The sequence below is a fragment of the Psittacula echo genome (genome assembly GCF_963264785.1).
Source record: "Psittacula echo genome assembly, chromosome: 17".
In the NCBI taxonomy this organism is placed as follows: domain Eukaryota; kingdom Metazoa; phylum Chordata; class Aves; order Psittaciformes; family Psittacidae; genus Psittacula; species Psittacula echo.
The window spans coordinates 3,213,091-3,239,554 of record NC_137753.1 but is presented as its reverse complement, the minus strand read 5'-3'; the positions used below and the strand labels follow the sequence as shown (position 1 = coordinate 3,239,554).

Here is a 26,464-nt window from a genome sequence, read left to right as displayed (position 1 = left end):
ACAATAAAAAGAGAAAAGATAGGAGAAACTTTGAACCTGCTTCTGGAGTGAGTGCAGAAGAGCCTGATATGATCAGGTATGAAGGAATACATCCTAGGAGTGCACTGTAAAAGAAATTTGAGCTGCTTTTGACAGCTGGTAACTGCTGAGATAGCTTTGTTGCATAGGCACTGCTGACAGGAGTGTTTCTGCCCCCAGGGCGGCATTTCTGACATGAAAAAGTTACCAGAATCTCACTGAGTTTTATCACATTGATTCATAAGAGTTATCATGTAACCAGCATAGCTGTGATGAGCACCTCATCATCCTGCAGAGCTGGCCTTCAAGCTCAGCCTAGAGCCTCAGCTCAGAGGCTGGGGTAGTTCTGGCTATTGTTCAGTAAGAAGGGGTAAGGGAGCCTTTGTGTTGGGGACAGAAGTGCATGTAGTGTGGATGGATCAGAACTAGCCTGGTCACTGGGTTTAGGAGTGCATGCTCCTCCATCAGCATAGGAGCTGCTTCAGCTCTCCCCACAGTCAGTGGACGGAAGGAGGAAGTAAGGGACTGGAATAGGAATTTTCACTGCTGAGTTTGAGAGTTCAACAACTCAAAAGTATCATCCACAACCTGCCAGAGGCAGTTTTCAAGTGGGAAGTCATTGTCTACCAGGTTGACCAAGTAGTAGTTGTCATGAATGTACTGGATGATCATGCGAGAGGGTGACTCCTCTTCATAGAGCTTGGCCCACTGCTCGATCCACAGTGCAAAGGCCTCATCCTGCCAAGGGTAAAACCAAATATTATATGTTGGCAGTGATGTAATGCACGTGAAAGCTGCATTGTCGTATCACTTCATTTAGAACAAGCAGTGTCACACATGCCTGGCCAGCCTGTGGCTTGTTTCTTTTCAGTAAAAATTGCAAGAGCTGAGAAAGGAGCCTCCTGCTTTCCAGGCAGTGGGAAGTGCCCAGGGCTGAAAGAGTGACGCGTTTGCAGTAAGATGGCTCAATGCTGCCCCTGTGCGTGTAAGAGGGGAGAGCTACCGCCAGAGCCTCCCTTTATGGAGAACTTGGTATCTGTGAAGAGCTCTTGCTGGAGCAAAGTTCTCCTTACACCGAGGGAACAGGGAAAGCAGTATCACATCAGTGCTCAGCTATGAGAAGTATCACAGGCTAAAACCAAACCAGACACTCTGAACTTCCCAGGGCACCACAGCAATGTTTCCAGCAGGAGGGAGGACTCACCTTCCAGGAGAGGAAGCTTACAGGGTCCACTACAGTGGGCTGGATGATCTCCCTGCCTGGGAAGATGCCCCAGGTGACAGCATTGGGTTGCAGGTCTGGAGCATTGGTGGTATTCTGGCCCTGCCAAAAGAAGGAAAACCTTTCTGAAGCAACTGCGGGAGGAGAAATTAAGTGAGATGGAACAAGTACATTTATCCTCTTCTTGGTAAGAGATCAGACAGCTGCTGTGCATCACAGCTGACTTGCTTCACTTTCCCTTCCCTTCATCAGCCCTCTTGTCCCACTTTGTTCATAGTAATACGTGAATCTCTGTCTGTCTCCCAGGGTGGTGAAAGGAAGTGTCCTGTGAACAACAGCCCACCTTGACGTTGACAATGTGGTAGTTCACTCGCAACTCATACTTCTTCAGCACCTTGAGCAATGCCGTGACGATCTCGCTGGAGGTGAAGAACTCCAGGTATGCCTACATGGAGGGAAGGGGAAAGGGAATAAGAGCTTAACTCATGGCAGGGCTGAGACAAATACAGGCAACCAAAAGGACAGTTATAGAGTCTGGGCTGCATGGAAACCAGGCAGCCTAAAATTTGTATGTCCATTCCCAGAACCATGTGCTACAGAGGAGGCTTGAGCAAAGGGCAGGGGAAATAAATGGTGAGAGAAGTAGCAACCCAGAAGCAGTGAGCTCAGGAAAGCTACAAGCTTCCCATTCTGCACCCACATGAGCAGGCAGGCTGGAATAAGCTCCAGCCAGTGTAACCACAGCTCACTGAGCCTCAGCAGCAGTTTGTGCCAGACAGAGTGCTTGGGAGAGGCCTCCATTCTGCATGGTACCCTGTGAACAGCAGTGTCCTGCTGAGGCAGCCCAGTCTGGTGGGAGCAGAAGTCAGGTCTCAGCTGGGCTCTCCCAAGCACCCCACCATTCCCTGTCCTCATCTTTTGTTCCTAGTTCTCCCTGTGTGCTTATAAAGACTAATTCTGTACTTGCTCCATCTACTGCTGCTCTGTGCTTGGCTGCTCCCAACAACTGCTTCCCCTCCCCCCATTTCCTGGCTATTGTTCGAGATGATGGATTTCCCCTCACCTCGGGGGAATTTTTCCCTTTGAAAACATAACTGCATTTGCCATCTGCTGGTCTCATGGCTTTAGCGGTTTGGATCCCTTCTGAACAGGGCTGCTTTGTTTTCTAGTATGAGCCACTTGCCTGGCATTTACCTTGATGGGAGATTCCTATCTCAGCCATTAGTGGCAGGGCTCCAGCGCCTGAAAACGCTTGACAGTGGAGGCAGGCTCGGCAAACAAGGCTGCTTGTAAGCCAAGGAAGGTTGTTGTGATTTGACATTGGTGGGCAGGCATATGCTTGTACCTAGAACTTCATCACCCCTCTCTGACCAGTAATTCCTTGTTCAGAGTAAAAACAAGAACCTCTGTAAATGTTCAACAGAGGTTTTGAGGTGGGAAAAACAACTATGAAGTAAGCCATACAGCTGACATAATCTGTCTCTTGAGACACCAAAGGAGCTTTGCCTCATCTCAGCAAGAAGGTATTAAGATAAGGAGTAGGCAGAAGGATTATGCGGGTGAAAGCCTATCTAACAGAGACCAAACTGGGTCATAACTCTTTGCTGCCTAGCCCTTAGTACCTTTTGGAAAACATAGCCCCCACTGGGCCCCCAGCCGACAATGGGGTCTGTGGATGGTTTCCCATTGATGTTTGGCTGGGAGTTGATGGTCAGGATTCCTCGTCTGTTAACCTTCTCCAGCTGCTCCTTCAGAAGGTTGGTTTCCGTAGCAAGAGGGTCATCGTTCCATGGCATACACGTAACCTACCATGGGAGAAGAGATGGCTCAGAATGGATATAACAACCCTTTGGTTACCATCTGGATGCTGAAGGAACTCAGAAGTGCCCTAATGGTCTCACACACCTTCTTCAGGAGAGAATTCCCAGCTTTGGTTCCAGAGGCAACTCTGAATGACTGCTGAAGTCTATCAGTACTGATCTTGTCATGCTTTAGAAGCTTTTCTTTTACGTTGAGCCCTAGGTCTGGCTGCTGAATTCCCTTCAGCCACTATCTCAGCAAATCCTTTTGGATAGGGAAGTGTCAATTCTTGCTCAGAAGAACAATGCGGTACCAGGAACAAGACGACGTGTGCTATTGTCTGTGCCACATCACTCACCTTGTGCCCATTCTTGTTGGGTTCTCCGGTGATGTAACATGTGAACACCTCAAAGACGCTTTCCTCACCAGTCAGCTCTTCTCCCCACATCTTCAGGAGCTCTTCTCGGGGAGACTTGCTCTTCAGGTAAAAGAGGTAATAGTCCTTCAGTTCCCCAAAGGCTGGGGAGGAGGAGTTACCCCTGTAAGGGGAGCAGACACAGGATTAACAGGATTTGGTGATGCAGGAACACAGCCACCTGGGAAGAGAAGTATCCAACAAAATCCACTTAGAGACCAAAAGACATCTCAATGCCATTCTCCTCACCTCATTCAAATCCAAGCAATTGGGGACCACTTTAAGAAGCCACCTGTTTTGTCAAGCCCAAAGTGTGCCTAGGACACCCACTAATAGAGACAGACTGTGGAGCAGTCTTCTGTACCACACCTCCATCTCACTGCCATTGCAGGCCAAGAGCTTACCATCGGCCATTGGGGAAGTCATCCCACTCTTGAGTTCGATAGATGTAACTCTTTGGCCTGGAGGCCCAGAAGATCGGCCGAACGTCTTCAACTCTTCTCTTGGGATGAGCGCTCACTGCCCAGGGCAGAGGCCGCCTGCAGGGGAGGAGCAGATGTTAACACAGTTCCTCTGATAAGACTTTCCCCTTGAGGCTGGAACCCCTTTCCCTGGAGAGGTTTGCAAGTAATAGTGGCTGAGAAAAGTTCTGTTTACCAGTAAGTAGGACACAAAACTCTTCTTCCTTTATGGAAAATCTTTCCCCACTCAGTTCCCTACAGGATGCTCAGTAGGTGTCTGTTAAATGGTTAAGTACAGGACTGACACCTGCCCTTGGATGAGGTAAGGGAAAAGCACTGCGTGAAGCTGTTTTTAACAAGAAAAAACAGTAATCTGTTTTCCTTTTGCTTGTCTATGCTGAAGGCTGTGGGCTCAGAGAGAAGTCCACATTTCCTTTATCAGCTGCAAAGAACCCTAAAAAACTACAGTGGGAGCTTACATAGCACCTATTCCATAACAGGGGTTGTGACAGACCTCAAAACCATGTTTCTTCCGAGTGGCAGGAGTGTAGGTGGTTATAGTTCCAGAATGGGCTACTTTAAAGCTGCCTGACTGAATCAAATCCTCCTTTAGCTTTCCCCTCTATTCCTCCCAGCTTTTGTCAGACCTGCAGGAAGAGTGAACTTCTAAATGCAGAAAGGTGCTTAAAAACCCAAAAAGCAGCAGAGGAGAGGTGCTACCCTATCCATTGCTTGAGCCTTTAGTAGATGGGATGGATGTATGTGGAAGAGGAACTAACAGAAGCCAGCACGTTCTGCTCACCTGGGGTCCTCCTTCCATATGCCCAGGCGCTTCAGGACTTCGGTAGTAGCCACTTCCCGATTGAGGGTGTAGAAATGGAGCCCGTGAACCATGCCACTATCCAACAGCTCCCGGCACATGGACACTGCCAGCTCCACCCCATAGTTCCGGATCGCTGCATCGTTGTCCTTGATGGGTTCAATCACATCTTTGATCTCTTGAGGCACTTCCAGCTTGGAGAGCTTCACCAGCTGGCGCAGGGAGTGGTAACCCTGGGTGAGGATGCAGGGGATTTTCATTTTCTGAAGGTCCTTTTCTGACATCTCAGTAACAAAGAGACTTGATCCCTATTTTGTGGCAGGAGATTTAGAACTGGAGCTCCTGGATTCTACTCCCAGGCCCCATCTCTAGGATGATAATGCAGTCCTGGTCATGTCCCTTCAGGTGGTTTCTTCCTATTTGCCTGAGCCCAGCATGCTCACAGGGATGACTAACACCTCAGGACTGGCAGACCACTGTCTTCTATATCCTTTTTTGCCATATGGGCACAGAAAACCTTTTTAACTTGTTATTACATGCCTAGGAGTTTAATTTGGCAAACCACCTACAGATGTATCACACTTAGCACTCACTTCCCAGAAATTTTGTGGAGGGTATTTACAGACCTCTCTCTGTCCTGACCCACAAGTACCTAATCCTGGATCTTTATTCCCGCCCCAGACCAAAACTACTGGATTTCACCTGTATGGGGAAGATGCCAGGAATAATGGGGCAGGTGATGCCAATGGCTTGACAGTCCTTCATGAACTTGAGAAAGGTTTCTGATTGGAAGAAAAGCTGCGTAATGATGAAGTCTGCCCCAGCAAAGACTTTCTCCTTGAGGTGCCTCAAGTCTGCCTCATAGCTCTCTGCTTCAGGGTGACCTTTGGGGTAGCCTTTGGGGGGAAAAGGGAAGAAAGAAGTAGTGAAACCCTGGTGGTAGGGACAATACGCTACAAATCAATGCTGCCAATCTGACTGTGCCGTCCCAGCCCAGGTCCAGAGAGGGACTGCTGAGCTGGTGCCCCTGTCTCAGACTCTACCCCACACTCTGCAATGAAGGATATTTACCTGCCACACAGATGTCAAAGTAATCATCAAATTCATTGCGAATGTGCTTAACCAAGTCAACAGCATGGTTGAAACCATCTACTTCTTCCTCCCACTCCTCACCAGCAGGATCTGAAAAGAGAACAAATCCACAGCTCTCCAACTATTTGCAGGACTCATATCTGCTAGTTCCATAAATCCTCCTGCTGAAAGGAGGGCAAAGAGATGAAACCCCCACGCTTGCAGTTTTACCCATAGATTGCTTTTGTCTACCCTTGAGCTGGAGGGACTGCCAACAAAGGGATCAGGTGAAACGCAGTCTCAACATCTAATTCCCACAGTGAGAGGAGCCTCTAAATCTTCTTTCCCCATTTTTACCCTGAAATTGAATGCAACAGCAACACAGCTTCAGGAATAGTACGATAAAAGGATTCACCTCCACGCAACGCCATGATGTTCTTCAACCCAAGCCTCTTGGCCTTCTGCAGATGCCCTGTGATATCATCCCTAGTTTGACTGCAGCATGTCATGTGCAAGATGGTCTCCAGGCCACAGTAGTTGACTGCAGTGTTGGCAATAATCATGGAAGAGGTTTCCTTGTCAGATCCCGGATCCCCTGCAGGGTGCCAGGTCACATCAATGAAGAGTGGACCACCTGCTCCCATGCGGTCAAACCTGTGGATTTTAGAGCTGCATTAGCCTACCAGGCAGCTAACTCCCCTCTCTATGCCTGGGGTATCTTGCTCAATGTTGGAACGCTAGCAACAGGCAGAGGGAGCTTAGATGATAGCAGCAGGAGAGACTAAGATAAGAGTTGAACTAAGAGCTTAGCAAGTGGCCAGTGTAAATAAGGGAAGTCATCCTTTAAGGTTTTATGAGGAAGAGCTGCCAATGTCTTTGAAGAGGCAACGTAAGTGTTCTCTGTACAATAAACTTCCTCCCAGCATGTTCTATTAGACTGGTATGTCTTCTGATAGCCAGCAGTGCAAGTCTCATTCCTTTTGAGATGGGAGATTGTGCTGCAACCCCGTTCCCAGCTTTCACTGTAGCGGCCACAGATAAGAAAAGATGGACCAGATCTCTGTTGTGTTCCAAAGTGTGCTTAATAGAAGAGACAGAGGCTCCCCTAACTCATGTCTCTCCTGCTCTGGATTGGAACAGGCCTTTCTGTTTAAAGTAAAACTGGCACTGGTATACAGCAGTTACAGAGCTATGGAACAGCCTCTTTTCCTCCTGGTGACTGCATGGTGGCTCCTGGGGGTCCCCACTGGGCTCCAGGATGACCTTTAACTCTGCTGAGAACTGTCACCCTTCATTTAGCATGTAGATGGGGACACCTATTCAGAGGCTAAAACTGTAGTCCTCAGTAATACAGAGGCACAAACCACAGTGGCAGGATGATTCTGAAAGCCAGTGGCATCTGTTCTATACACTTTGGCACGCTGCCCATCAAGGAATATTTTCTGCTCTTAACAGGTACTTTTCTGCTCCATTATCCCCCAGCACTCTGCTTCAGCCTGAGCATGACAGTGAGGTTGCTCCATATTCACAGAGCACGGGAGAGGGAAAACAGCCTGGCCCCCTCAGTAACCCCACCATGACACCTAACTCTGCAGGGGCTTCCAAGGAAGACAAATTACCTGGTGTCCATTACCTTCCTCAGCAGGAAAGCACAGCCCCATTACCTGCTGCGTCACCTGGAAGGGGAGACAGAGCATGGGGCAGAACCTGTCTCATTAGCTATTTCCCAACCCTCCACCAGACACTTCATCTCTCCTTTCGCCCACCCTGCAGCCCTCACCTGGAGATGAGATTGACAGCAGCATTGGCTGTGCGTGGAGGGAAGAATTCCAGGGAGAACCACTTGTCTCCAGCCTCCTGGCGTCGACGCATCTTCTCCCGTAGCCGCTCATGCCGGTCAGCATCGAGGACAGGGGTGGAGCAGCGCGAGCTGTCCTTGGAGCTCTCGCTCCCACTGCTGCTGCCACCATCAGACTTGGAGCTAGAGCTGGCACTGCAGCTATGCTGGGTCTCGTTGACCATGGTGAGCTCTCTGGAGGAGGGTCACAGAAGGAACACAGTGGGTACAAGGCAGGACACAGAGCAAGGTGCAGTTCCTGCTGGTGTGGGCAGCAGATAATGAAGAGGAAGCCTATGCCAAGGTCAGATGTTAATCATCACCAAGGAGTCCCTTTTGCCAGCCTTCACTGTAAGCTGTAGTGGAGGAGCTGGTAAAAACATAATTGCAGAGGGTTTCGTGCCACTTTGATGTAGATCTGTGCTTGCTGGGTCAAATTTGGCTCTCAACAGTCAGGTCAACATCGCTTTGACCTGAGTGCGCGATTCTCATTAACTCAGGCCATGATTCTCATGTGCATCAGGTGGCAGCCTCTTTGATCTTGCAGCCTTGGGCTGGATATGCCAGCAGATAACTTTGTTTCTTTCTATACCAGTTGCTTCATGGACTATGTCCATCTCCGGTTTCCACTATTTGTTCCCAAAAAGCAGTGCTTCTTTACAGTGTAGGTAGGAAAGCAAGTGCTAATGGGGAAGGTACGCAAGAATGCACAAACTATTCCTATGTCAGAAAAAACCCCTGAAAAATCCCCTCTGATCAAGCCATCCCCACAAACACCATCCTTTGTTTTGTCTTTGCTGGCATCACAGTTGCATTTCTAACCATTATCCGTCTTCTGCAAGACATACCATCTCCACAGACAATACCACTGCACACAGCTCTTTCCTTTACCAAATACACTGCTCATGTTCCTTTTTGTGGCTGCTTGGAAACAAGGTCAGCAGCCACCACCCCCTTCTCCGTGCTTCCACTTAGTTCCCAAAGTGTTATCCTGTGCCTTTAAAATGAGGTAGTGATTACAGATAACTAGAAAAAAGCTACCATAAAATTTGCATCTGTGTTACTTGCTTCTGTACCTGCCAAACCCTAAAACTGCCACTGGGAAGCAGCATGTTGCTGAGCATTATTTAACGCTGGAGCCTGCTTTTGGTTGCACAAGCTAATGTACACTTTGTCCTTATCATATAAGCTCTGCGGGTTTAGGTCATCCAAGGTCTTTGAACTCGTCTTTACTGTTTACACTGAGTTCCAAACAAGCAAAATGCTATGGGAGAAAGTCTATTTTTATCACTTGGGGACTTCTGCTGGCAGGAGATACGAGAAGGGAGCACAGAGCTGCTGCTGCCAAGAGGAACGGGGCATCTTAAATCAGGTCACAGGAAAAACCAGCACCACAGACCTATTGAGAAGTGGAGCAAAAGCAACAGGGTGCACACTAACAGCCCTGACCACGCTCTCTCACAGGACTTTGCCTGCTATCCACATGGCACTAATCTGGCAGCATTATCCCAAAGCATATGTTGGAGATCAAGATAGCGGTGCAAAACCACGCACAGTGAACTCCCAATATTTCACTTCCCACAGGCATGCCATGGCACTAAGGGCAAATCACAGGATTGCTGTTCTCCCACTTGAGATTTAAGATTCCCATCACAAGGGAAGAGGAATTAATGTCTCTATAGGGTTACACTTGCCTTGAGGAAAAGGCCTTATTTCACTGACAATCTGAAGCCATAATGACCAGGGAAAGGGCCCACTTAAATTTTGCCTAGAGGCAGCAGCTGGAGCATTTCCTTCCCATCAGATGCATCACAGATTTGCTGGCAGAAGCTTGCAGTTATCGCTAAGGGAAACAAAGCATTTTCTAAACAACAAAACCAGCTGCAAAATAAGACATTGTGAAACACCCTTGGGCCCCACTGGCTCAGCGCTCCTGTTCCTCTGTCTCTGCTACACTGCAGCACTCAGAGCAACAATCTATGATCAGCACCCTGATGCTGATCAGCACAGATGTGCCTGTTGCGTTTATGTGATGGTGGTGCCCGTTTACTTCGCTGTAGGGCATTTTTACTGCTCCCAGGCCCGCGCTTACACACGCACTGTTGCGACCGGCATCCTCCCAAGCTCAGCTTCCCCACCCGAGCTGACCTCGGCTGCAGGAGGTGCGCTTCACATGGGGCCTGCAAGGGTCCTGTGCGGGGCCGGGGCACCAGGCTGACAGCCCTACGGGGTAGCCCACGGTTGGGTGTACCGCACTGCCAACGGGGCGGCTGATGGGCCAACGCACGGCCATGGGAAGGCTGGCAGGAAAGGGCCGGGGAGGAGAAGGGTCCTGCCGCCGGAGGGGGGGGGGGTCCCCGCGCCGCAGCCAGGCTGAGTGCCGCGGCCCGCCCGCTGCCCGCCCCAGGCCCCGCTCACCTGCCGGTGGTGCTGGGCGGTGCTGGGCAGCCCCATCCCGCGGCGCTTTAAGCGGGGCCGGAGCAGGGCGCGTCCCACGGCACCACCCCGCGCTTTCCCTGCTCCGACATGGCGGAACCGCCACCTCAGCTGCCCCGCGCCGCGCCGGAGGAGGCGGGGCCAGGCCGCGGCGGGGTTGCGCGGTGCGGCGGGTGGAGCCGGGAAGGGGCGGTGGCGGCAGCGGAAGATGGCGGGATGCGGGTCCGGGCTGTGCTGCTGTTGCTGCTGCCCGCGCTGCTGCGGCGAGCGGGAGAGCCGCACCCCCGAGGAGCTGGTACGGCCCCGCGTATCCCACACCGAGCCTCGGTCCGGCCCCACGGAGCGCCTGAGAGCGGGCGGCTGTGAGGGGGCGTAGCTACGGCGCTGGGCACGGAGCCTCCGCCCGGGTGCCGGTGCCTCAGGGCGCGGTACTTCAGTCTGCGCTTGGCCCAGCCCGTCCGGGCCGGGTACCTCAGCCCATCGCCTCAGTGCTTCATGGCCTGGTGCCTGAGCCCCTTCCCGCTCTTCTGCCTCATGTTGGGCCCAGTACCTCGGCCGCTTGTCCCCGTGCCTCAGCCCGCGCTGTCCGAGCACCACAGTCAGCGTTTTGTGTGGCAGAGCCTGGTGTCAGCCCCTTGCAGCCCTCAGAGGGAAATGGCTCTGTCAGGGATCTCCCCAGCTGCCTGGCACAGGAGGATGCTGTCTGTGCAAGTTTCTGGTCCTGTGCTTCCCTGTAATCCACTGCTGAAGGGAAGCTGGGATGAGGTTTAGTACTACTCTACTCTGCTGTGGGGAGCTCCTGTATAGAAGTAATGTGGTGTGTTCTTGCTGAGGGACAGGCTTTAAGGTAAGACCCTATGCAGCTACCCCAGAGTAGGTGATGGTTTGGTAACCCATACTCTTGGCTTTATAAGCCATAGTGGTGTAGGTCTTCCTTAATTCTGGTTTTGCTACCAGTGTTCCTGAGTATCTGTGCATACATTTGTTTTCCTGATGATTTTCCTTTTCTGTGTTTGTTTTGCAGACAATCCTAGGGGAAACTCGTGAAGAGGAGGATGAGATCCTTCCACGCAAGGACTATGAGGTGGGCATTAAACTGGTAACAGCTGGTGAAACGAATGTGTAAAGAACTGCAGGCAGGTTGCGATGGGGTTGAGTTTGTAGCGAGGCGGGTGCTCAAAGTGCATCGCCAGTTAGATTGCATTGACATCAGCAGAAATACCAAGAGTTGCTGTGTTTGCATAGAACTGCTCCTCACATGTTTCTGGGTCAAAGCTCTGGGGGTGGAGTTTGACTGTCCATGGCTCAAGTCAGCCTCTTGTTGAGAAAATTGATTTTCAGAGCCTGCTGCGTTGTTCCGCTTTTAAATGTGGGATTTACAGGCTCTGTTGGGCTTGTTTCATGACTGTAGGAAGCATCTGTTGCTGCTTGGTCACTGTTGCGTTATGCTGGCTCACAGCAGATTTTTGCTTTTTGCATGCCTGTAGTGACAGGACAAGGGGTAACGGGTTCAAACTGAAACAGGGGAAGTTTAGATTGGATATAAGGAGGAAGTTCTTTACTGTAAGGGTGGTGAGGCACTGGAATGGGTTGCCCAGGGAAGCTATGAATGCTCCATCCATGGCGGTATTCAAGGCCGGGCTGGACAGAGCCTTGGGTGCCATGGTTTAGTGTGAGGTGTCCCTGCCCATGGCAGGGCAGCTGGAACTGAATGATCTTAAGGTCCTTTCCAGCCCTAACTTTTCTATGATTCTATGGTGGCCCTGAGCTATTTAGAGCAGTTGCTGTTCACGTGGGTGTCAGCAGCTCAGCCTGTTACTGCTTGGCTTGAAAGGGTGAAGTTGATGTGGATTGAAGCTAGTGGTAGTTTGTGAGCATGACTGGGCAGCTCTATCTTGCTTTAAACTCTCAGCTGGAGAGGAAATCCTATCTAGTATTTGTGTTGTAGTGAGAGGTTAAATATAAAGATATAATGTTTATCCCCTGCACTGTCAGATTGTAGAGGTTTAGACTTTACTTAAGTGCCTACAATGTGATTTCTTTAGTTTAAAGTTGTTTTAATAAGTCATGTTCCTGTTTGGTTCCCTGCCTCTCTCAGCTGGGGCAGTGGAATTGGTCTGTTCTTTCACGTTGTGGTTCTCAGGATCTAGTTCTGCTGGAAATATTTAATTGATGTTGTTTCCAGAAGTTTTTTCTCCTCCTGTTGTCTGCAAAACCTACTGTGGGGTTAGTAATGACTTCTGTAATCTTTAACAAGGTCTTCTATCCATAGTTTTTTTGCACAATCTGTTATAGCTGTTTCTCTTAAATTGACCTTTTGGCATTCTTTCAGAGCTTGGATTACGATCGTTGTATCAATGACCCATACTTGGAAGTTTTGGAGACCATGGATAACAAGGTAGGACCTTGTTCTTTCTCTTTCATTAGCTTGAGAGCTAAAACTGTGGAATTTCCCAGGGAAGTTGTGACTGCCCCATCCCTGGCAATGTTCAAGGCCAGGTTGGACGGGGCTTGGAGCAACCTGGAACAGTAGAAGGTGTCCCTGCCTGTGGCAGGGGGTTGGAACTGGATGAGCTTTAAGGTCCATTCCAACCCAAACCATTCTGTGGTTCTAAATATGTTCTACTGAAGGAAGTTTTGTGGATGTTTTTCTTCTTTATGAAAGAAATTCTATGTGCTCTCTTGGTTTCTGTATGAAAAGAATACAAATATGTATGGAGATGATAGCTCCCAGCATCTGTTCTGATGATCCTCAGGTTTAAAGTGAGCAAGATGTTCAGTACTTTTAGTTCCCTATTTTCAGTTTTCTGTTGTTACCATCTTCTGTTGATTTATCACTCTAGCAGGAATTGAGCTGTGGAAATCCAAAATGCCTTTCTCTAGTCTCCATTTCTATACTGCTTTGATTGGCTCATATTTTTTTATTCTCTTCCTAAACAGAAAGCCCAGAGATACGAAGCAGTGAAGTGGGTGATGGTTTTTGCTATTGGAGTCTGCACAGGACTGGTAAGGGTTGTGCTATTTGGGGAATGAGGAAAATTCATTAAACTAAGCAGGCATAATTTAGAAGTCAATGGCTGAGGAGTCAAGAGGAGAAAACAATCTTTTATGAAGTGGAGAGCTTAGTAGCTAGAGTTGTCATTTGGGAATTATAGCATGTTGTTGCTAGATTATTTTCCAGGAAGCCTTTTTGGCTTGTTTGGTTTAGAACTTGCTGTGCTTTCTTTATGAAGTATTCTGGCAAATCCTTTAATTCTGCATGCAAGAAAACCTGTCCAAAGTGAGCACCTAATAATAAGATGCTAATTACAGTTGGACTGTGTGGTTTGTATGTTTGTCAGCACTAGTGTCACTGCATGTACTTTCTAGAGTGCTTGAACATTAGCTCTGCTGAGTGTATGCCTCAGTTAAGTGCCAGCTTTCTTCTGTACCCTGAAACGTGTTGTGGGTGTTAAAAATGCTGCCAGATTAGCACTCTGAAATGCATTCCATCAGGAATAACTCTAGGAGGGGTCTGTCCTGGTGAGAGTGAGGGAGGCAGCAAATCTGAGCTTCCGAAGTTACTCTACTCTGAACAACACTTCTTTTGCCTTCTTCATTCTTTGTCATCCTATGTGTGCATACTTCTGGTAGCACTTACTAGAGGTGATCTTTGTTACTTGTATGCAGTAGTTTCTGATGACAAATGTGTCGTCTTTTCCATAGGTGGGCCTTTTCGTGGATTTCTTCGTATGGCTCTTTACCCAGCTCAAGTTCCAGGTGGTACAAAGCTGTATCTTTTACCCAGTGTGTGGGTTTCTGCTAGGCTCAAGTGACCTTTTCCTTTCTGTTGCTGTTCTGCTCAGAAAAGCTGACTCTCAGACTTCTGCCATCAGTCACATTGATGACTAATCAAGTTTTTAACTTGGCTCTGTAATTCAGCCCTTGGAACCAAGAATGTTTCCACTATTGTGTACACAGGCAAAGGCTAATCCCTGAAAGAATGAGTAGTTTCCCTTCCTTGTAGCTTAGTTGAGCTCTGAAAATGAAGCCTGGCTTCCTGGTGAGTTGTGTCAGAGGCCTTGGCTGGGTTAGCAGGTTTGGCTCCTGGTGCCAGTGGGATCCTCAGGCAGTACTTAATGATTGTGTGTTGCTGGGGGGAATGTGTTGTTTTCCATGACCATCCCTGCAGCGGTGGAAGAATGCACTGAGAAAGGCTGTCTTGCATTGTCCTTGCTGGAGCTGCTGGGGTTCAACCTGACCTTCGTTTTTCTTGCCAGCCTTCTTGTCCTGATCCAAGTAAGTCTTAGGTGCACTGCTGCTCCTTACACAGCCTCCCTTTCCTCTCACACAGGTCCTGGGTATGAAGTATTCTTCTTGCTGGAAGCACTGTCTGCCCCAAGACACCAAACTAGCTTCTCAGTGCTGATTGACATAGCTAAGCAGGATCTCTTGGTCCTTTGCTGTGCTCTCTGATGACACATTGTTGATCAGCTATGAAATCAATGCAACACAACATCAGTGTTTCTTTTCTATAGCCTGTAGCAGCTGGATCAGGAATTCCTGAAATCAAATGCTACCTCAATGGGGTAAAGGTTCCAGGAGTTGTGCGTCTCCGGACAGTGGTGTGCAAAGCTATGGGAGTGCTCTTCAGTGTGGCAGGAGGTAAGAAGGGCTGTGGTGTATTGATCTTGTTGGGAATCAATGAAGGGGAAGAAATATGTCCTTGCTGTACATAGGGCACAAAAGGCTTCTCCCACCTTTCCAGTAAAATGGTTTTAATGGGCTGGAGCAGAGTCATGAGCCCTGAATGCATATATGTAGAGTAGGAAATAGAAGGATCAGGACTATCAGGGGAACAGGTACTTTTCTGGGTGGGCTAGTCAGAAGTGACTCTTTGTGATTCAGGCTTTGAGGGAGACATGAGAATTCTCCAGAGCACATGGTCTGGAGCAGCCTGAAGGAGGTTATGTCCTGAGCAGCGGGGCAGAATAACTTTGAGAGTTCGGAGTCCTTGTACCAGCTGTCTTGGAATGATTCCACCCACTTGGAGCATAAAGTCTGTGCAAGTCTTGACAAACATCTGGGGGGGCTGAGGGGCCAGGGGTCAGCACTTTCCTGCACCTAAATGGGAGATTGAGGAGCACAGGGGCCTGTGCCATGGCATGGAGGTGGTGAGCTGGTCTGTCTTGGCATTCAGCAAGGGAAGGCAGCAGCAGGGCCTGGGGGGGAATGCATTGCCTCATCAGTCCTGTTTTTCCAGGTCTTTTTGTCGGGAAGGAGGGTCCAATGATTCACAGTGGTGCTGTCGTAGGTGCGGGTTTGCCACAGGTTAGTGCTGGCCTGGATCACTGGCTTTGTAAGAGTACTGTAAGGATTAAGTTTCCATCCTGTCTGTTTCTAAATCTTTTCTTTCTTTGTAGTTCCAGAGCATCTCTTTGAGGAAGATCCAGTTTAACTTTCCCTATTTCCGCAGTGACAGGTACTGTACTCAGGATGTGGAGGAGGGGACAGGAGAATGAGTGAGCAGACTTCCTTGGGAGAAGGGATGAATCAGTCAGTAGTAGTTTCAGTCTGTCTAGTGTCCTGCAGTTTCATTCTGCAGCAAGACAACACCAGGACTTGACTCTTCCATGCTGCTCTGCTCTGTCTCCATGTTCACTGATGTTTTTGTCTACTATGCAGCAAACCTCTAACCACTTACTTACAGCCTTTAACATGAATGGTTAAATGGCTTCACTGTTGGGAACAAGCTCAGTTACTCACCCATTATGGCCAAGATATACTACAGAGAAGGCTCATTTACCTGACTGAACAAAATCTTGCCCTTCCCTCTGTAATTCTTTCAAGTGATGCTGGATTTTCGTAGTTTGGAATGGTTCCTTATATATGGGGCATATGTGTAGTGCCAGAGTTTTGCTCTTTGTTGGTGCTGTAGAGAAAGCATGATGCTGCAGCAACTTGCTGAATAAGTCTTACTGCCCTGGCCAGCACTTCTCCCAGCTGTCACTCCTGTATCCCTGGTGTGTATCCATAAAAGGGAATGGTCTCTTACTTTGCAGAACCTAAGCACCTCCAGAGCTCTACTGTGCTGAACTGGGACCATTTTCCTCTTCATTTCAGGGATAAAAGGGATTTTGTATCTGCTGGAGCTGCTGCAGGGGTTGCTGCTGCCTTTGGAGCACCAATTGGAGGCACTCTTTTCAGCTTGGAAGAAGGTTCGTCTTTCTGGAACCAGGGACTTACATGGAAAGTGGTGAGTAATGACTGTCTGTGTGTCTTCCTTGGGCTGGACCTTTGGGGGAGGACTTGTCTGTGAGAGTGTTCAGATTATCCTGTCTCTCCTGAGCTTTCCTGGCAGGAGAGAGATTGCCTGCTCTATCAGTGCTCCAGAATTACTACAGATCAAGAGTAGGGATGAGTCTGGTACTATATGGAACAATGGGACAGCTCTGTGGGCAGAACATACAGTGTACGTGGGAGAAGGGGCTGTTGTGCATAGGCTCTTGGCAGTCCCATCCTTTGGGAGCAGACAGAGTAGGCAAGTGCTGGGTTTCTTTCTGCTTTTCGCTGCATTGTGGAGCTGTATTGCAGCAATGCCCCGTGCCTTCAGGTTGCAGATTTCTCTTGCCTACTCTTATGAATTTGACAGTGTATTGAAAAATATATTGGATTTCAGGATGCTTTTGGCATTTCTTACACTAAACATCTTGTTGCTGGGATTCAGTTAGTCTACTCTTTCTCAGTAGGGATAAAAGAAGCCAGGGGATTTGCCAAGATACCGACACTCTCAGAGCCACTGAAGAGCTCAATTCCAACTCCAGACATGCTGTGTTAATTGATGCTTGTAATTGATTAGCAACTGCAAATTAACATATTTGACTAAGGAGAGCTTTTGCTGCAGGAATTACTAGGTGAAATTCCTAACCCCTTGTGCAGGAAACCAAATCAGCTGGTTATAGTAGTCCATCCATTCTAGCCCTGCTCTCTTTTGCAGCCGGGGATGGGTGTTAAACCTCAGTGGATTATTTTCCTAAAGCCTAAGAAGGCTCTGAGGTTCCCTTCCCCAGGCATAAGTCTCAAGGAAGAGCTGACTGTGCCAGTCATAATTCTGGGAATCTTTACTTCTTTTTTATACTACCTCAGCTTTTCTGTTCCATGGCTGCCACCTTCACCCTGAATTTTTTCCGCTCTGGGATTCAGTTTGGAAGTTGGGGGTCTTTCCAGCTCCCTGGGCTGCTGAACTTTGGGGATTTTAAGGTAAGACTTAGTGCTGTTATTTCCCATACCCCTCCAGACTTTTGTCAGTTCAGTGTTTCTGTTATTTGGGTTTGGATTTTTTTGATACATGCTTCTATTTCGTTGAGGGGCAGTTGATATTTAGCTGCAGTACATTGATAACCTACGACAGAATTGTTCCCCTATGGTCATAGCTGCTGAATCTCCTGTTGTGGAGACAGAAGTGTTGGTAGGAAATTGCAGCAAATACTGTAATGCTTTTTTAATCCTTTTCTGCACATAGTGCTCTGAGTCTGACAAGAAATGCCACCTCTGGACAGCTGTGGACTTGGGCTTCTTCATTCTGATGGGGATTGTAGGAGGCCTTCTTGGAGCCACCTTCAACTGCCTGAACAAGAGACTTGCCAAGTATCGCATGCGAAATGTGCATCCCAAGCCAAAGCTGGTCAGGTATTTGTGCTCTCTTGAGTTGTTGCAGGAATCTCTCATCTGTGCTCAGAATCGAGAAGACCCAGTGATTGGGGCTGGAGGAAATCTTAGACCTGTTCTTTTTGAAGTCGCAAAACTCCATAGAACTTGAAAGTGAACATCAGAAACCGGATGTTACAGTCCCTGTGCATTTTTGTAATTACTCTGGTGGTATGGAGAGAGCTGCAACTCTCCTTACAAGGGTTATGAAGGGAGGTTTTTTATTATAACGGCTATAGCTGAACAAGACAGATCTTCTTCTCTATGCAGTATTTTTTATGTCTTGACCAGACAGATGTGAAAGGAATAGATGATGCCATTAATTGTTTAAATCTGCAGCTGAGCTAATATCTGTGCTATTTAGAAGGAGTTGCCATGTCGTTCTGGAATATAGCTGGTTTTGCTCAGACAATTCTTAAGTAAGAAGTCCAGGTTTAAAAAAAACAACCGGAAGTGTATGTCAGCCGTTAGAAAAGTGATTGCGAGATGATGCATCAACCTGTCCAGTCCTGTCTAGCCGTCTACCCTGTAAGGATCTACAGACCATTGTTTCCATGTGAACAGCCTCATCACTGAACCCTTCCCTGTGGCTTTTTAATATGTGACTGTTATGTGTTCTCTGGGTAGAAATAGCTCCTTTTTGGGGCAGGCAATTAAAAAAGGGAGCTAACAATATCCCTGGCAACCAAGTCATGATTCAGCTTGACTTGCAGAGTCCCGTGCTTCTGATGTTCAGCTGAGGTAACTGCTGCTTCTTGCAGCTTTACCAAAGTCATGTGCAGGGCTGGGACTTGGTTATAGGGCTGAGTGTGCCTTCAGTGTATGGTTTCTATTGTGTGTTTGCAGAGTCTTGGAGAGCCTGCTGGTGTCATTGACTACCACAGTCGTGGTCTTTGTAGCCTCCATGGTTCTGGGGGAATGCCGACAGATGTCTTCCACTGGTCGTAGTGGCAATGACACTCTGAACCTGCAGGTAAGGCATCTTATGTGAAGATTATACATCAGTATCATCTTGTTCACCCTCCAGACAAGCACAGGTACATAATGAGCTTTTGGCAGCATGCAGTACGTAACAGAACTTCAGTGAAAGCCTGTGGACAGTTGCAGGACCTTAGGGTAATCATGAAAGTTACCCTTTGTGCTTTTGGACTTTGGCAAAGCAGCTCAGGCTGTGATTTGGGGATCCCACTGATTCTTCAGGCGCCATTTCTGTTACTGATGTTCAGTCTGAACTTTCCAAAGTGTGGTCTGACAGCCCTATACAGCAGAGTTACTTCCATTCTGCCCGAAGGCTAATATAGGAGAGAGTGGATTCTAACTGTTCATGGTCTTTTGTGTCCTGCATTAGGGTCTGTCAGAGGATGTGAATTCAAGCATTAAAACTTTTTTCTGCCCAAATGAAACCTACAATGACATGGCCACACTCTTCTTTAACCCTCAGGAGTCAGCTATCTTGCAGCTCTTCCACCAGGATGGTGAGTAGCTAAGAAACAGTGTCCCATCCCATGCTTAGGCTTCAGAGCTTCATCTTGCTTGAAACAAGATTCATAAGAACCACAAGGCTCAGAGCACCTTCAGGCCTTCATAGCTTTAGGGGACTGCTAGCACAACAGGTGAAAGCCTCCTCCATGGGAAAAAAGGCTTGCTTTTCCTCTCTTTTTCACTTACTCATTTTCTTCATGTGTGTTTGGATTGGAAGATGAAGTAGCTGTTGTGAGATGAGCCTGCTGTGAGCTGAGGGTTGGATGGTGCAATACTACTGTCTTTGTCTGGCAGACCTGTGCCGCTTTAGTCATGATTCTTCTTGTGTTGCAGGTACTTTCAGCCCAGTCACACTGTCCTTGTTCTTCCTTCTCTATTTCTCACTCTCCTGTTGGACATATGGGATCTCTGTGCCCAGTGGTCTTTTTGTGCCATCACTGCTTTGTGGGGCTGCCTTCGGACGCCTGGTCGCCAACCTCCTCAAAAGGTGCATTGAGAGTGTGTGTGTGTGTGTGTGTGTGTGAGAGAGATGTGCTGCAGGCACGGGCTGAGATCTCAGTCAGGGTGTTCTAATCAGGCTCTGTGTTTTGCTCTAGCTACATTGGCCTGGATCACATCTACTCAGGAACTTTTGCACTGATTGGGGCAGCAGCATTTCTGGGAGGAGTGGTCCGCATGACAATCAGCCTGACTGTCATCTTAATTGAATCCACCAACGAGATCACCTATGGGCTCCCCATAATGATCACCCTCATGGTGAGTGCAGGGTCTTAGCTCTGGCTTCTTGCAGATTGCTTGAACATGCGCTACACCTGAGTCTCTGTTCCTTCAAGGGCTATGGTAAGTCAAGGAGTCTTGTCCTTGGAGCAACAGCTCAGTAGACCTTGTGTTTGCTCTGCAGGTAGCCAAATGGACAGGAGACTTTTTCAACAAAGGCATCTATGACATCCATGTGAACTTGCGAGGAGTGCCTCTGCTGGAGTGGGAAACCGAGGTGGAAATGGATAAGTAAGGCTGCTCCTCTTGGCAGGGCTGTGGATTAGAATTTGTGGTAGGGTTCTTACTCAAAGGAATGCTGTAATGCAGGGGGTGGTGCTTCCTCTCCAAAAAATGTGGCTGCTCTGAGAGGAGCAGCTGTGAGGAGGACTGCTGTGAGAGGACTTGGGAGTTGTGCATTGGGTCTGTGGCTGGAAAGAGGTGCTGGAGCCGTTTCTGAGGAAGGATGAACAGGTGGAGATCTAAGGAGTAGATCCATGAGGTTCAGCATGATCTCTGAAAGTGTTCCACTGGACTTCCCTTCTTGCAGAATTCCATCTTCTTCCCAACTGTTGTCTTTTCCCAGTAGTGTTTAAGCACTTTCTATGTCATAAGTTGGAACGTTTTTCTTTGCTTGTGGTGCATCATTGATGCACTGTTAAAAATCAGATGAATTGTGCCAGCACTGCTAGTAACACAGTAACGATGAGCACACAGGTACAAGGAGCTGGCAGTACTATACTGCAGCAGAATCCTTTAGGATCTCGTTTTGGGAGTAGTTTGTTTCCTTGTTTGTCCATTACCAGCCTTTTGTCACTGACACAATGCATGCAACAATCTTGAATTTCTTTCCCTGCAGACTACGAGCCAGTGACATCATGGAACCCAACCTGACCTATGTCTACCCACACACCAGGATTCAGTCCCTTGTCAGCATCCTGCGCACAACTGTCCATCATGCCTTCCCTGTAGTGACTGAGAACCGGGGCAATGAGAGGGAGTTCATGAAGGGAAATCAACTGATAAGTAATAACATCAAATTCAAGGTAAAAAGAAGTTGTTTGATGAGTTGAAGGGTGAAGAACTTTGTTTTGCAGGTGGAAGGTGCTTTCTTTTGTTACCTATGCCTTTGTCAGTGCAGAATTCAGGTCACAGATAAGCACCTACTGCAATACAAAATTTTCAAGGACTCAGTTTCATTCCATTATCCATGTCACGGTAAAGGCAGAAGTGAGCTGCATTCCTAGGTGCAAAAGTTAAGATTTATCTGTTTAGGATAGACATGGAAAAAGTTTGGATTTGCTACTGAAGTACTGAATCCACCAATGAGATCGGTAGTAGGTGCCTAAATGCTTCTCCCCATGGTAGAAGGGATAGCGGGACAGATGCTTTAGTCCCTTGGGAAACTTAAAAGTTTAAGGTCAGAATGAATAATGAACATGCTTGTAGCATGCTCATGCCCTAGCAAAAAAAGGGTGCCTGAGTTCCTAAACTTCAGATTCTGTGTCCAAGGAGAGTACAGTCCTGTTGGCTATTCTCACAAGTACTGCGGCAGCAGTAAGAAACACCTTACCTGGTGTCATAAAGCTATGATCAGATAGTTCATAGTTGCTCTTGGATAATTGTTGACTTGCTTTGTATCTGCAAATTGTTTGCTGTATGCAGAAATCCAGCATCCTCACCCGAGCTGGAGAGCAGCGCAAGCGCAGCCAGTCCATGAAGTCCTACCCCTCGAGTGAGTTGCGTAATATGTGTGATGAGCACATAGCGACGGAGGAGCCACCAGAAAAGGAGGATCTGCTGCAGCAAATGCTAGAGAGAAGGTGAGATTCTAGTAGGCACAGGCATATGGGAACAGGGTGTTTCTATATGTTGAGTTGTGATGCTTCTTACAGCCCCTATAATTCTTATATCAAAGGAAACAGTGCCTAGTATCCAAGGGAAGAGACTTTTTAGCAGGGCCTGTTGTGATAGGACAAGGGATGATGGTTTTAAACTAAAGCAGGGTCATTCAGGCTGGATTTGAGGAAAAAATTCTTTACAGTGAGGGTGATAAAAGCCTGGCACAAGTTGCCCGGACAAGTGGTGGATGCACCATCCCTGGAGACATACAAGGCCAGGCTGGATGTGGTTCTGGGCAACCTGATTTAGGTGAAGATTTCCCTGCTCATTGCAGGGGGGTTGGACTGGATGAGCTTTGAAGGTTGCTTCCAACCCAAACCATTCTATGATTTTATGTTGTAGGAGAAGAGACTTGTCAGGTCTCATCAGCCAGTGCGGGGGCTCACATCTGTGACCAAGTCTTAATGACTTGATGGTAGTGTCCAACCTGTTAACTTAAATTCCCTTCAAACACCTATCTGGAAACATTTCCCGGGGAAATGTCTTGTCTGTAGAAATCCATGGCCTCTTGTCTGCAGAGAACTGAGGGCTCTACAAAGCTCGCTTCTCCCAAGAGAGGAGTTAATGACCTGGGGCTGTAATACTGATACCACTTTCTTGTAACTGGGCTGAGTCACCAGGCTTGTGTTGCAGTTACTTCCAAGCAGAAGCCCAGTCCAGTGAATCAGTTAATCACCTAGCGATTGTAACTCGTATGAGTAGGGTCCTGACCCTGATGTTTTCCCAGATGCTTCAGCTTTTATTAGAATCTGAATAATTTGGCACTGGAAATTGCTTTAGTAGCAAGTGATTTGAATTTGAGAGTTGTGAGACTCCATCCTGCTGCTGTTGTCATACTCTGCTGATGATAATGGCTCTTGATCCCTCTCTGCTATTTTATTTGATGGAGAAAAGACTTGCTTGTCACTAGCAAGAGTCCCAGAAAATGTGCAGGAGAAGGTTGCAAAGAGCTGAAGTAGCTGTTGTTTTGGAGGCGGGGGTATGTGTCTCTCCTTAAGTTCATGGATCTTGTAACATGCAGTGTTAAATCTGCCACAGATACACTCCCTACCCTAACCTGTACCCTGACCAGTCTCCCAGTGAGGAGTGGACCATGGAGGAACGCTTCAGACCTTTGACCTTCCATGGCTTGATCTTGCGCTCACAGCTGGTCACGCTCCTTGTCAGGGGGGTTTGTTACTCCGAGAGCCAGTCGGTGAGTGTTCCCAATCAGGAATTGTAGCAGAGACATCCCTACCCTCCCAGCTGAGAAGGTTGGGAACAATATTTATGGGCTGCAAAAAAGAATTTACCTATTTTTACACTTTAAGGAATGCATCTGTGTGTTAAAAGCTGTAGACATGTAATGTGACTTCTACTGGCAGCTCTAAAATAGAAAGACTTGAATTTCTGTTTAAGTATCCCAGGAAAAGAGGACAGCTACAGTTTAAGAAATAAACCAACAGGCCCATTTGTGGCATAAAGGTGCAGTCCTGTCAGAGCTGGAGAATGAAGGACAGATATCAAATACAAATAGAACAACTAGCAGTGTACACTGCATGTTCTTAACTCCTGTGTGCCAACGTCTTACCAGAGGTGTCAGCTGTATCATTGAAATCAGCAGGAGCATTTGTAATTGAGGCCTGTCTGTGAGGCTGATTTGTTGCTGCCCTCCAGTGTAGATCTGTCAGAGGTTGGAGAGCAGATCCATTTCTCTATCAGCTAAATGCCTGCATAGATTCGGGCTTGCACTGCTGCATTCTGAGATGAGCTGCTCTGAGTACCTCTGCAGATGTATGTGTGGGCATGGGGGGATCTGGGTGAGCAACTGGGAGGCATCATTTGCTGTGCTGCGTGCAGCCCATGTACTGTGTGGGATGGTGACACATCAGCTCAGTGGGATTTGTTTTAAATGCAGAGTGCAAGTCAGCCTCGTCTGTCCCATGCAGAGATGTCGGAGGATTATCCCCGTTATCCAGATATCCATGACTTGGACCTCACGTTGCTGAACCCTCGCATGATAGTGGTAAGAGATGCACTGCAGCGTGACAGTGTTTCCTAACAGGTGTTTAGGACTGTCCCAGGCCTTTAAAAAAGGCTGAGACCACATTTGAGTCCACCCTCAGGTGCAGTGACCAGCATCCTGTACTTCTCATGTGTTCAGTCAGCTTTGTCTGCAAGTCAGTCCTCATACCTGCTGTGAGGTAACGTCACACAAAGGTGCTTAACTTTCAGAATGAGATGTTGCCTGTCTAGGTTAACTTCCTTCTAGTTTATACTTCTGCCTAAGTGAGGTTGGACAGGCAAACTGCTGCTGTTTGTAACTCCACGTGCTGGCAGCTCAGACAGTTTCAGGCCTGTCACTGGCTTTGTGATGGGAAGGTTGCTGTGTAAGCCAAAGTGCTTTTTTAATATACATTCTTATTTTCATGGGCCTGCATTTATCCTGCTCACAGGCTTTCTGCAGCATTGGGCTCTTAAGATCATGGGTTACAGTGTTCAAGCAAACTATGAAAAATTCAGGTTCCTGAAATAATTTGGTGTTTGTGGAGAAATAGAAGATGCCCCTGGTCTGGGACCTTGCCCAGAGATCAGTGCATTGGAAGACTTGTAGGAATTGCTTGTTAGTGATTCCTAGAGATAGTGAAAATGCCTCTTGTAAATAACATAATTGTTTTTCTCTCTCAGGATGTCACCCCATACATGAACCCATCACCCTTTGCTGTCTCTCCAAATACTCATGTGTCACAAGTCTTCAACCTGTTTAGAACCATGGGACTCAGACATTTACCGGTTGTGAATGCAGTTGGAGAGGTAAGTCCTGATCTCCATTTTCTCTTGGCAAAGTAAGGAAGCCACTGTGGTTTATGCAATGTCTTCCACCTTTGGGAGAATTAAGATCTCTTAATGTCAAACAGAAATGCTTTAAAGAGATCAGAATGTGATGATCTTAAGGCCGTGAAGCATTCTTGATTACTGTGTCTCTGTTGCCATCTTTTGTGTCCATGCTTGCTTCCTGCTTTCCGCATGCAGTCTCAGGCTGGCAGTATGTGGAAACTTTTACTGTCTTGTACGTATTGAGAGGCCACTCATTTGGCTTCCTCTTTGTCAGCTTTATTCAAGGCCAAAAGCAGAATTTCCTGCATGTTGGGGCAGGAGATTTTTCTGCTAGAAGGGAACTTGCATTGTGTTCCTGCTCATGGTAGCGGCAGAACACAGGAGGCATTGAATGGGGTTGTTCTTGATTCACCTGTCTTTGCCATCTGCAATGCTCAGGAATGGTCAGTAGGTGTCAGCAACTTCCTATAAACAGTGAGAAACTGTTTCCTTTAAGCCTGAACCGGTCTGTCCGTTTGAGACAGCCGTGCCTTTTCTGCCTCTTGAGGTTGCCAGTAGCTACTCTGCAGAGCCTGCCGCTTGAATACAAGAGATGTTGACTCGTCCCATGTTTAGCATAAGATGCTGTTGCAGCGCTAGAGAGCAGCCTAGTTCTAAACTCTTTCAATGTGTAAAATCACTGAGGTGTTTCATCAGCTGAAACATCTGGCTTGACTGTTTCCCCAGTCTGGGGAGAGGGTCCTTTTTGTGACCTGCTGGCTGGTGATGGCCAGTGTGCAGTCACCACTTAGCTAGCCTTTACCATTTCTCTGTTGTGGTCTTTAGAGCTTCCTAAAACGTATCTGGTAAGAGCTATCTGCAGTCATGTCATGTGGGATATCTGAAATGTCTCTATTGAAGCCATAAGAGAGCTGTGTTATTTCCAGTTACAGTTTTCACTTTCCAAAGGATTTGGCTACATCTCTATGCTGTCGAATATGGACAGGATTTCCCTTCCTATGCAGGGGCAACTACTGTGTCCAGATACCATAGCAGCAGTTAAGCTGTCTGTTTGGGCGTAGTTAAAGCAGTATCTTGCCTGTAGACAAGTGCTGGCAGAGGGAGGGGTGTTGTTTTGGCAAGATTTGAACTTGAACCCACTCTAACTCAGCATCAGTCAGGATCTGCTTGCACGTTCCCTCTTTTTGGGGGTTAGAAAGAACAACAGCTCTACCATGCGCGTCTGTTAGTGACACACCTGTGATACTGACTTTTTTCCTCTCTTTCTTCCTCTTTTAAGATTGTTGGGATAATCACTCGGCACAACCTGACCCACGAATTTCTGCAGGCAAGACTGAGACAACACTATCAGAGCATTTGATGCCCCTGCCCACCCTGCCCCACTGTCGGTGGCTACCTCCCTCTTCCAAGCCTGCACACGCGCTCGCATTCCGCTTGGACCCCTCAAGGCCCAAGACTTGCCGTTTGGCTTCTCTCATGCATATCAAGCCTGGGGAACTGGAAAACACCTTGCTAGCCAGAGAATTAGAGGAGCTGCCTAGGCCCAGAGCTGTTGTTTGGTCTCAGGCACTTGGTTTGACCACTTTTGATCCAGGTTTTTTCTTTTCCTGTGCCCCAGTTATCTCCTTTTGTCAACTATCCTGACACCGTATGTTCTGCTATTTTGGTTTTTTGGAGGTTTTTTTGAAGGGTTGGAAAAAGAATCATTTATCTCCACTATGTCCTATGCAGAGAACTTCAG

The 26,464-nt window shown here is 47.8% G+C and overlaps 2 protein-coding genes across 3 annotated transcripts; one reads left to right on the top strand and one right to left on the bottom strand.

Annotated features, from left to right (window-relative positions):
- Nucleotides 1-50: 50 nt before the first annotated feature.
- MTHFR (methylenetetrahydrofolate reductase) lies at nt 51-10,117 on the bottom strand. The gene is made up of 12 exons (XM_080631197.1): nt 10,063-10,117; nt 7,588-7,839; nt 6,223-6,461; nt 5,808-5,918; nt 5,439-5,632; nt 4,719-4,969; nt 3,860-3,994; nt 3,399-3,579; nt 2,863-3,045; nt 1,584-1,685; nt 1,223-1,342; nt 51-756 (listed from the first exon to the last, which is right to left on the bottom strand). The coding sequence occupies exons 2-12, from the start codon at nt 7,827-7,829 to the stop codon at nt 559-561; spliced, it is 1,956 nt and encodes a 651-aa protein (XP_080487323.1). The 5' UTR covers nt 7,830-7,839; nt 10,063-10,117; the 3' UTR covers nt 51-558.
- Nucleotides 10,118-10,288: 171 nt separating this feature from the next.
- On the top strand, nt 10,289-26,128 carry CLCN6 (chloride voltage-gated channel 6; the record flags this gene model as incomplete). 2 transcript variants are annotated; one of them, XM_080631184.1, is made up of 23 exons in its annotated part: nt 10,289-10,375; nt 11,105-11,164; nt 12,413-12,478; nt 13,021-13,086; nt 13,786-13,852; nt 14,252-14,358; nt 14,598-14,724; nt 15,323-15,390; nt 15,483-15,541; nt 16,183-16,315; nt 17,206-17,319; nt 17,582-17,748; nt 18,613-18,739; nt 19,118-19,241; nt 19,582-19,735; nt 19,845-20,004; nt 20,150-20,256; nt 20,864-21,050; nt 21,670-21,827; nt 22,945-23,101; nt 23,804-23,911; nt 24,574-24,699; nt 26,003-26,128. In XM_080631184.1, 23 exons carry the CDS (start codon nt 10,289-10,291, stop codon nt 26,081-26,083), a joined length of 2,610 nt encoding a protein of 869 aa, XP_080487310.1. In that variant the 3' UTR covers nt 26,084-26,128. The 2 variants fall into 2 exon arrangements, with proteins under 2 accessions (XP_080487310.1, XP_080487311.1); XM_080631185.1 differs by lacking the exon at nt 12,413-12,478.
- Nucleotides 26,129-26,464: the final 336 nt, after the last annotated feature.

Bases quoted from the DNA above. Each gene is read 5' to 3' on its own strand.
- MTHFR (XM_080631197.1), bottom strand. From the start codon at position 7,829: ATGGTCAACGAGACCCAGCATAGCTGCAGTGCCAGCTCTAGCTCCAAG. The intron at 5,633-5,807 runs GTAAATATCCTT...TTCCCCCCAAAG, and splicing joins CTTTGACATCTGTGTGGCAG to GCTACCCCAAAGGTCACCCT. The intron at 3,580-3,859 runs GTAAGCTCTTGG...CTCCCCTTACAG, and splicing joins GACTTCCCCAATGGCCGATG to GGGTAACTCCTCCTCCCCAG.